The sequence below is a fragment of the Prunus mume genome, linkage group LG6 (genome assembly GCF_029339155.1).
Source record: "Prunus mume cultivar Tortuosa linkage group LG6, ASM2933915v1, whole genome shotgun sequence".
Taxonomy (NCBI): domain Eukaryota; kingdom Viridiplantae; phylum Streptophyta; class Magnoliopsida; order Rosales; family Rosaceae; genus Prunus; species Prunus mume.
In genome coordinates this window covers 2,729,135-2,739,876 of record NC_142703.1, presented here as the reverse complement: position 1 = coordinate 2,739,876, position 10,742 = coordinate 2,729,135, and the positions used below count along the sequence as shown (strand labels likewise).

Sequence of the window (10,742 nt, the reverse complement as noted above, 5' to 3'; positions counted from 1 at the left end):
GACTATGGGGAATAACATAATTCTTCTAAGGTTTTAGGAGACGAAGAGATTACTGAAAACTCATTAATTCCAAACTATAAGGAGGAAAAAAGAAAAAGGAAAAAACACACAAAGCATCTTCAATTTAAAAGAACATCAGATTTGTGAGTTCTCTGGATTATGGGGCACAACATCAGTCATTCTACAAAGGTTTTAGGAGAAGAGGAAACTACTAAAAATTCATTAAATCCAAATCATAAGGAGAAAAAAAAATTAACACATTAATTACGACAAAATAATGAACAATGCAGTCACACATGAAGGAGACTAGCAAACAAAACAATGTCCCCAAACCCAGAGTGACAAAATTGAAACCCACAGCAACCTGATATAGACATAAATGCTCAGTTGGCCGAACATAGTGAGAAACAGTACTCCTTGCTACGGTGGTGTTCTGCATGGACTCAAAAACCGCTTTTCTTCTTCCAGAAATAAGTAAATCAACCAAACAAGCTCTGTTAGCGGTAAGTTACCTGACGCATTTTTGCATCTAAAAGAGAGGTGAAGCTCAAATCATCATCAGGTAAAAGCCAAACTACATAATCACACATGAACAACTTCTTTCATTCCCATTGTCGAATTCATCATCTGATCCATCCAATTCACTGCCAATTTGATCATGGTTCCATCTCAGAAAGATATTTAAATGAAGTATGAAAAAGAAAAATGAAAGAGAAAAGAAACACAAAAATATGTACTTACTGCATCACACTAAATGCAAGAAAACATCTTACAAAATAATAAATAACGTATACAATGTAAAATTTAACCATCAAAATATGAGATAGGAAATAATAAACAAGCATTCAACAAGTATAATCAAGAGCACATTGATTGTAGTGAATCCTTGTTGCTTGTTTTTCATTTTTCTTCCTAGAAGTTGAGTGCTGGTTATTTATTTTGGGATACTTGAAAAGTATCTGAAGCTGTTAATGGCACCAATTTAATATTATTTTCTTATTATGGGAAATGTGTACTTTTATCAGATAAAGTTGAACAAGATGTTCATAAGAGCTCAAAATTAAAAAAACCAGAAACACAAGAGGAAATAGCAATCAGCTTGTAGCTCCCAACCAACCAAGATGGATTAGCAGAAGCTAACGACCCTAAAAATCTTATGACATTGCATAGATGTTAAAAATCTAATTGTTTCCATAACAAAGCCACTTCCGCCACCTTGTCTAAGTCTTCAAATTTCTGTTGTTTCTGCTAGACAAACACTATATCCCAAAAGTATATGTTGCTAAGAAACAGGCCAATAATGTATATCGAGCCAACACTCGTCAGCCCTATTCTGCACATGGAGAGGTAGATACAAGTAGACTTACAGAAGCATAAAGGTACAGCCCACCACCCTATACATTGCAAATTAACAAGCAAATGGGGGATGCAGGATTGGATGTTTAGATCCCATATGCTCCTACAACCAAAGCTCTGATACCATATCAGATAACCAGTGGAACTCAAAAGCTAAGTTATTAAAGAATGGACCTTATCAAGCCAACAACTTCTATCCAAACAAATATAAAAGTAGGCTAAAACCACACATCTTCAAAGACTAACAGCCTTGTCATTAAACCCAAAAACTAAGCCACATCCATCAAGGAATAGAAATCTCTTGGCAAAACCCACACCACCATGAATGCTGGAAGCAACCCAACGCAAACTTGCATAGGACATGCAAAGGGATATGACCAACACTCTCCACTCACCTTAGCACATAATGCACCAATGGGGGGTTACAAGCAAAAGATCTTAAAACTCCTTCCTCTTTATTTTTCTCTCGATACTCTTGGACCCCTTTATCACAATTAAAACTAAGCACAAAATTTATCTGCGCTGAAAAAAAAGGGCCCATGAGACAGTAGTAATCTTATCAGTCAAAAACTTCAACAAGGCTCAATCATAACACCTTTGCTGAATTCTTATAAAGTTTTGTAACCAACTTATAAGTTTGTAATCGTTAACTTGCCAATATTGGAGATTCATGGGGATCAAATAAATACATGTAGCCTTAGTTCAAGCACTAACAACCCCATTGATAAATAACTTCTATAAATTGTCATGAAATCGGCCTTGATCACTTCCCAACTACACTAAAAAACTACCCTCGAGGTATATCCTTACCATAATCAAACACATCCCTTCTGCTTCATCCTCCTGAGGAAAATCCAACCTTGTTAGCTTTCTACTCACTAATTGGACACCCATCTAAATACCACCCTAAATTTCACCCTCTCACATACGCATTGATATCGCTTTAAACATTATATGTACGAGGTCAAAGATGCATTAAACATCAGAATATCAAAGTTCATCAAGAGTGATTCAACTGTTATATTCCAGTAGTTGGGAAAACACCCAACTAGAACCCAGAAATGAGGTTTAGTTTCTGGAAAGCCTGCAGTTGTCAATACATAGTTGACTCTAAATGTGCCTAAGTTGTAAAGATAAATTTAGGAAATTGTGATATGTAATATTTAACATAAAATTTTAAATACCTGGGCTCAAATTCCCTGATCTCAACAAGCTCACTCCCGCAAGTATCTGTCCACTGCACTTTCCTCCTTTCTGCATTATCAGGAGTGTCACTACATGTTTCACTCAATGCTTCACGTTCATTAGCACTCTCAACAGAAACTGGAGTTCTTTTTGATGGCTTCTTCAGGCTGCTTTTGAGAACAACTTTTATTGAATTATGATCATCGTCAGTGTCAGCAGTGTGATCCTTGCCTTTATCAGAAACTAGAGACCCAGGCAAGATATCCTGCTGTTGGGCAGGGCCCACTTTAAGAGGAGATGGAGTGTCAAGCCCGGCGGAAGCGCGACCAAAGCAGACAAAGGAGGCGCACCCGCGGGAAAGTCGGTCCTTTGTGGAAGCCAGCTGGAGGTCAGTGTCAGATTCTTGGTCCACCAACTGGTACTGATTCCACGGCGAAACTCTCATGGGTTTATCTTCGTTCTTCTGACCCAAGAGAAGAAGGGCCAGGCCTTTGCTATACCCAGAAGCTGAAGATGAGAAGAACCCTCCTCCTTCTACTGCCAATAACATCAGTTCTGCTCATTTGGTCATCAAAATGTGTTTTCCATACAGTTAGCCTCTCCTCAGAAGAACCAAAGCCACCTGACTTCCATCCACCAGTAACTCACTGCAGAATAGTGACAAAGTATCAGCATTTGCATTGTTGGCATTCTACCAACTAATCCAGTTCCCAGCTTTAAAAAACTGTACATATAACATAATATAATACATTGGGCCAAGTAAGTAATGTATTTCCGCAGTAGAATGTTTTCCACACACAAGGGCACACACACATATAGTAGGCCTCTTAAATGAAGGGGTCCTAATTTCTGGAAATCACATGTTCAAATACATGTAATGTGGTCCAATGATATGAACCATTAATTTGTTGGTCCATGTTCAAATACCTCCTTAAAAAAATCATTCAAATCGTACACCATTGAGTTATTTAACTATGGCCAAAAAAATAGATGAACACTATGTTTCGGATAAACACAGAACTGATCGTGATGATAATCAAACGGCAAAAATAGACATTTTGGATCACTGGAGTGCATTGCTATATGTACATACACAAATCTTGTGGTCTCTCTTATGTGGTCTGATGATCTGAATCGTCCACATTTTAAGTTCCCATTAAAGATCATCCTTGTAAAAGATCAAAAATTGGAAATCTTAAGTCATTTAATTATCATCAGAATCAGTCATGAGTTAGTAAAAAACACTGTACTTCTATACTTCTTTTATGAAAACTAGATAACTCAAAAAATTTATTTTATTTTGTTTATTTGTTGCAGGGATCCTTCAAATGGAACCCGCTATTTGGATCACTGGACCACATGAAGAGGTGGCCCTTTTTAAAAAATGACAGCATGCGGTTAAAGAAAGATCGTGTCTGTAGTAATGTTCTCTTGTAAGACAACTGACAAGTTTTCTGGCGACATGATCAATCAAGACCATTGATCAAATAGAATCATGTCTGAATGTGTCATTCTAATTGACAATTTCATACTCTGATACAACAAATTGTTTGAGAATATTACCATATACACATATATTTGGATGTATGTATCTATCCAAATATGTGTATATTATACATACATACATATAATATACATACATACATACATACATACCCATGAAAATTTACTCTTGCAAGAAAGTCATCTCATGTTGCGAAATTATGAACTATAACTGTTGAATAAGCGGAATCATGCTTGAATCTATGAAGATGCTTTAATATGAACTCAATTTAGATATAAATGATCAACAAGGTCTTCCTAAGAAGATGTTTAATTTATTGGGAAATCGAGAATTACCAATACCAAAAATCGCATACATGCAGTTCAGGAAGTTTGTATAACAATCATCTCATAATTTAGTGCAGCTCCAAGAAAACTATTACAAACATATTAAAAATAGTAAACAATACAAGAAACAGTTATACATTAGCCATCACAGCACTCCAGTTAATTTTTTTTATTTACTGTCATTAAAAGAAACCAACAGTGACTAATTACCCTCATGTAAATCAGTATCATAAACAGTTAAATAATTTTATTAGTTCCTATTAAAGAAATTTAAAAAAAAATAAAAACAGAGAAGTATAAATCAGCTCAATTTAAATTCCCGAATTGCTATGTTTGCTTGCAAAGACAGCACATGAAAGATCAAAGAAAAGGAAATTCAGATTATGAATCTAAAGCTTCTCATGTAAAAGAGAAGAACGCAATTTGTAGGCATAATTGAGCTAAACTTGACTTTTCAAGAAAAACCATGGAGCAAACTTTATTTTCTTTTCACTTGCCACACTTTCTTTCGAAACAAACGGAAAATCAGATCAAAGAGAAATGAAGAAGAGTCAGCAGCACTACCTGAAAGTGTTGGAAATCCAAGAGGTAGAGATCTCCAGGTGTTAGGTGGTCGTCGAATCGGCGGCTGTGACTTCTTCGATCGCGGCTTGCACTAAAAAATCGGTGATGAATCGGAGAGAGAGAGAGAGAGAGAGAGAGAGAGAGAGAGAAATGAATAAAAAAGAAAAGAAAAAGAAAAGAAAAGGAAAAAAGAAAGAAAAAGAAAAGGAGGGTTTACTTATGGTTGGTATTATTTAAAGGTGGATAGGATAGTGACTCTCAGGAAAGCATGACAGCGATGGGCCCTCATTAATTTGTTTCTGTTTTTCCTTTTCTACACTATCACTTTTGTCTTTTGGGAAAGTAGGTTCCATTGCTCTCTTGCTCCCAATTTTTTGAGTATCTCACTTGAGTATTTGTAAAGAGGTTATAGTTTCCAAACTATTTGTCTCTAATCACATAGTTTAGGGAGATTGTAAATCACTAATATCTCCCAACACAATTCTCCAATATCTAATAAAGAGTAGAGTTGTATTGTTTTAAGTTCGATTCGTTTAAGATTAAAGAATTCTTAATTATAATAAATTGTTACAAATTATAAGGGAAAAACTCTTTCGATTTATTGTTTATTTGTGATTTTAGTTTGGTTGATTGGAAATAGTAATTTGAAGTGTTTGGGGCGAATTTGATTGAGGTGAATCATGGATTCTGTTTTGGTTGAATTTGGTGAAACATAGATTTTGTTTGGGGTCACAATTGCATTTAGATTTGACTATAGATTACCTACATAATTTTTTTGGGATCAAACCACATGTAGTCCAAATAAATTAGGTGGTTTTATACCACTTGGGCTGTGAGTTATAAATGTAGGTATTAATGGGCATTTTTGTTTTGAGTCCATTAATCTACACTCAAATATTTGCCAATTAAAAGTGGCACAAGTTCATTGACCTTTGGTTTCGATTTATTAGATGGCGCGAATCCATTGGGAGGTGATAGGATCCTTGTAGCAGTTGATGGCCTTGACTTGAGTAAGGCTCAATCAACTCAATCTCATGAAATATTTTGGGGTGGTTAGATATTCTTCTAGTATAAGGTGAAGTTATACAAGACAATGAAAGGCAACATTGTTGAGAAAAGAAGAAATTTACGGCTCTTCAATGGGATATATCAGGACTCACATCCCCTTTAAACACAAAGGAGATGTAGCATCCCATATCGATCAACGGAGAGGGGGTGATGTACCTTATATGTACATGCCCGCCTCCATCTAGCACAAAGCCTTTTGGGAGCTCATTGGCTTTGGAGTAATGGGAACTCTAAAGTTAAGCAAGTTGAGGGCTAGAGCAATCCCAGGATGGGTGACCCACTGGGAAGTTGCTCATGAGCTCCCAAAAACAAAACCGTGAGGGCAGAGAGGGGGGCCCAAAGCGGACAATATCGTGCTACGGCGGAGCCGATCCTAGGATGTGACAATTTGGTATCAGAGCCACTCTGCGTGATGCGAGTGTGCCGACGAGAACGTCGGGCCCTTAAGGGGGGTGGATTGTAACATCCCACATCGATCAACGGAGAGGGAGTGATGTACCTTATATGTATATGCCCGCCTCCATCTAGCACGATGCCTTTTGGGAGCTCATTGGCTTTGGAGTCATGGGAACTCCAAAATTAAGCGAGTTGGGGACTAGAGCAATCCTAGGATGAGTGACCCATTAGGAAGTTGCTCATGAGCTCCCAAAAACAAAACCGTGAGGGTAGAGAGGGAGGCCTAAAGCGGACAATATCGTGCTACGACGGAGCCGATCCCGGGATATGACAGGAGAAATCAATCAAAAGCAATGAGTCTCAAGTCTTTGGTCTAGATGAGGATTTCACCTTTATGGTAGAGCTGGAAAGCGTGGAGTTGGCTGAAGAACTAGATAGAGTTTAAGGTCAGGTTGGTGCACACCCAAAGTAGTGCATGTGATTATGGATACTACTTTAAAGCAAGTAGTCGCCATCATATGAAGAATTAGACCAAGAACGTGTTCAATAAGAGATTGAGGCTCTAGTATTTTGGTGTACAACTTCTTCTAAGTTGATGGAGGAAGAAGAGGTCAATGTTATCCCTAACATAGAAGCTTCTCATGATATCATGGACTTCAAGTTCATACATTCATAGCCAAATCTTTATTTAGTTGCAACTCTTTCGACTTCTTGGGTCGTCCCTGAGGGAAAAACCTTGCTAGGAGAACCACAAAATTATTTTGAAAAGCCACAACTTTGGATGGAACTCATTTCTTTCTTAGTAGGATGTTTTGATCTTTTCACCATCATGCTCACAATTCTTGTAATTTTGGTGTTCAATCAATGAAATAACGTTATTTTATACTTATAATCCTTATTTGACTTTAGTGTTTTTGCTTTCACTTTGTGCATTTCCTTAACTGACTTGATAATCCTTTAAGTGTTCATTATCATTTTGGATGAATAAAGCATTTTGTTTTCATATCTAGGGGTACAAACCCCATTTTTTAAGCCTCGGTTATGAAAAGCTCAAATAGTTGTCTTTAGGACTTAGAGTTGGGAAAACGTTGATTGACAGGACCTGGCCTTGAATTCTTCGAAAATCAGGACGAATCCTGTGGTATTACTGACATCATACTGATGTCGGGCCCACTTACTAAATAGAGACAAGATTTTCTGCCGAAATTTTGGCAGAGTCTCCCCTAAAAAATGGACATTCCCAAAAAATTTCAACATGTTAAAACACATTTAATAATATCAGCCTGCATACATAAGATAATATCACACAATTTACATAAGTAGGCCTCCAGCCTTACAATCAACCCTAACATGGGCAATATCAGAGCAGTCTAAAGAATTTCAATTTACAAACGAAAATAAAGTTCAACAGAAGAGAAACGATTACAAGTTTATCCTACATAAGCTCGGGCTCAGAGTTCATGACTTGATATGGCCGTTTGAGTTCAAGGCACTTTATTGCCTGGGGGGCGCAAAACAAAAAAGTGTGAGTGGACAAAAACAAAGTTTAATTCACATTTGAAAACAACATAATATAACCCCACTATTTAGAAAATGATGCTGAAAACGATATGCATTCAAACCGATGTAGCTATGCATATGTATATAGTTTACACAAAACCAAAGAGAAATCCAAAATCTCGTAATAGTATACCATCACCAATCGCATCCCAAAACCTTTCCCAACTACTCTCTCAAAACGCATGCCCATTGAATATATATATATATATATATATATATAAGTATGACACTACCAAGTTTGCACCGGGGAAACATCAATTAACCATGTGGCTAGGGAACGAGCCATCCAACTGGGGATTGGGCTCACCAGCATGTACAGCAGAATCCTCAATACTCGTATGCCTGTGACAAGTCCTACGAAACACACCGTCAAGGGTGCCTAGGTTCTGACATATTCAAGTATCACCAAATTCCGAGTATCCAATTCTAGTATTCCAAATATGGGGAGGTATATAGGGTAGTGCTAATAGCACTCAAAATTGATTTAAACCACAACCCAATCCACATTTCAAAAACTCTTTCTAACAACCCCATATACCAAACACATATCCAAGAATAAATATTCATTCTCAAAAATAGCCATATCCATTCCAAAATGATTACAATCCGCAATGTATTCGAATATACTTTATTTACTTTCATAAAAATCTTGCATTCACCATTTAAATAAATAATAACTTAATAATCAAGAAATCATTATGCTTATTTTTCCCATTCTTGAAAATAATGATTATAGTTTAAAAACAAAGTCCACCCAAATATAGTCCCTATGCTGCTTGACCCTGAGAGAGTCCTTTGCATATGCTGGGTCGGAGTACCTATTTCAGAATACGAGGACTAGATTAAAATAAAGCGCTTCGAACGAGAACTTTAAAATAAATTCCTAATTTCCGGGACTTAATTGTGTGTACGACATACGAGAAGTTTCTAAGGTCCAACTACGTGTTCTAGATGATGAAATAGCATTGGAAGACGCTTGGTCAACCGAGTGGTCAAACTTCCCAAATTTGGTCAATCGGGCCCATACGGCACACGATCTCCGATATCCGATCCGAAAGTTCCTATGGGTTCAACAAGATTTATTATACATGTCCTGCAAGTTTGGTCATAATCGAACAGTCGGATCCCTCGCGATTGTACGATCGGACGATTACCATTTAACCTAGTCTTTGAATCATTGAATCAAAGAATTTGGGACTCCGATTCAAGATCTACGAATTCTTTCACGATTCTAGAGGTATCTAAATCAACATATTTTGAAATGGTGTCGATCCAACGATCTGAACATATCAAACCCGGATAACGCCTAATATGCGAAAATCCAATCGACAGTCGAATGGTAACCAAATTCAAATCCAAGTATACCGTCATGCTCATGACCACATGAGGATCATTTTAGGACCAAATTAGTCACCCAAACAGTGCCCACGCCCTGCCACACATGTCGACAGCGCGTGGATGTCTTGAGAAATTCCGACGACTAGAAAATTCTCGAAACACCCATCAATACCTACACCTATGTGATCAGGACAACGAGTGGAGCAACTTTTGTTCTTGGACCATGCCAAAAAGTGACCAGAACTTGCTAGAAACACGAGCCAAAAATCGGCCAAACTTTGAGTTACAAATCGAGTTTCAAAACTCAAAAAGCGATCATAATCAACCCAACCATCAGCTAGAACATGTTGAGAGGATGAGAAAGCATACCTAGATCGACTAAAATCGTGGCCGAAATCGCTGGAACGAGCGATGTAAATTTTTTGTCAAAACTAGTCGGTTTTTAGCAAATTTCGACCGCTGGAATGGCAGATCGCGGCGGGGAAGGGGTGGGATGGAGAGAGAGAGAGGAGGTGGAGATGGTTCTTTTCATCGCCTTGTGGCGAAGGTGGACGATGGCGGCAACGGTGGCCAAAAATCCGATCGGCTAAATAGTTTTTTGGGGGTGGTAGGGCCATCGCACGCAGAGGAAAATATGGTAGAGAGAGAGAGAGAGAGAGAGAGAGAGAGAGAGAGAGAGAGAGAAGGAAATCTGATTTTTTAAAACCAACTTCGAAATATTTACGATCGTGCCACTAGACTTCAGTAAATCGTAACTTCTTCGTTACAACTTCCATTTGATCCCACTACATGTCTATGGACTCATATCGACACAATCTACTTCATGGTGCCATTCTATTCCTCAAAATCATTCCGTATTAAAAAGGACCAAAATAACCCTACCCCTGAGGGCAAAATTATAATTTCATATTTATATAAATTAAATAATTTAAAATGAATAATAGAAATAGGGTCGGGGTGTCACATTGATATTAATGCACATTTGAGAAACCTCTACACAACTGTAGAAAATGGTAGAAGATGCAAGCCATCATGAAGAAAGCCCTAGAAGCTTCAAGCCATTATTAGCACCTAAAAGAAGCTAGAAAGTTTCTAATAGTTATCTTAAGTTGTACTAAGATAATTTTAGAAACTGTCAAAAACTAATGGCTGGAGTGGAATAGTCTAGTCCATGTACGAGGGGGGTCGGTTGATTGTTGGCTACTGCTATCTATAAATAGGCTTGTAAGTGTTCTATTATGTGTTAAAAAAAGTAGCCAAGAGCTATAAAACTAAAACAACAATAGCCTATAGTACTTTAAACCAACTAGGTAGTACATCACTAAAAGGTCAATAGCCTATAGTTCTATAACAAGGATTATACCCACTAGGAATCTTCTATTTTAGTGCTATTGTCCTATACTTATATACATTTACAACTAATAATTCCTAAACCTATTTTTTTT

The 10,742-nt window shown here is 37.4% G+C and overlaps 1 protein-coding gene across 1 annotated transcript; it reads right to left on the bottom strand.

Moving 5' to 3' along the window:
- Positions 1–236: 236 nt before the first annotated feature.
- On the bottom strand, positions 237–5,119 carry LOC103336225 (Low affinity potassium transport system protein). Its single transcript, XM_008239267.2, has 3 exons — positions 4,936–5,119; positions 2,541–3,188; positions 237–644 (listed from the first exon to the last, which is right to left on the bottom strand). The coding sequence occupies exons 2-3, from the start codon at positions 3,089–3,091 to the stop codon at positions 575–577; spliced, it is 621 nt and encodes a 206-aa protein (XP_008237489.1). The 5' UTR covers positions 3,092–3,188; positions 4,936–5,119; the 3' UTR covers positions 237–574.
- Positions 5,120–10,742: the final 5,623 nt, after the last annotated feature.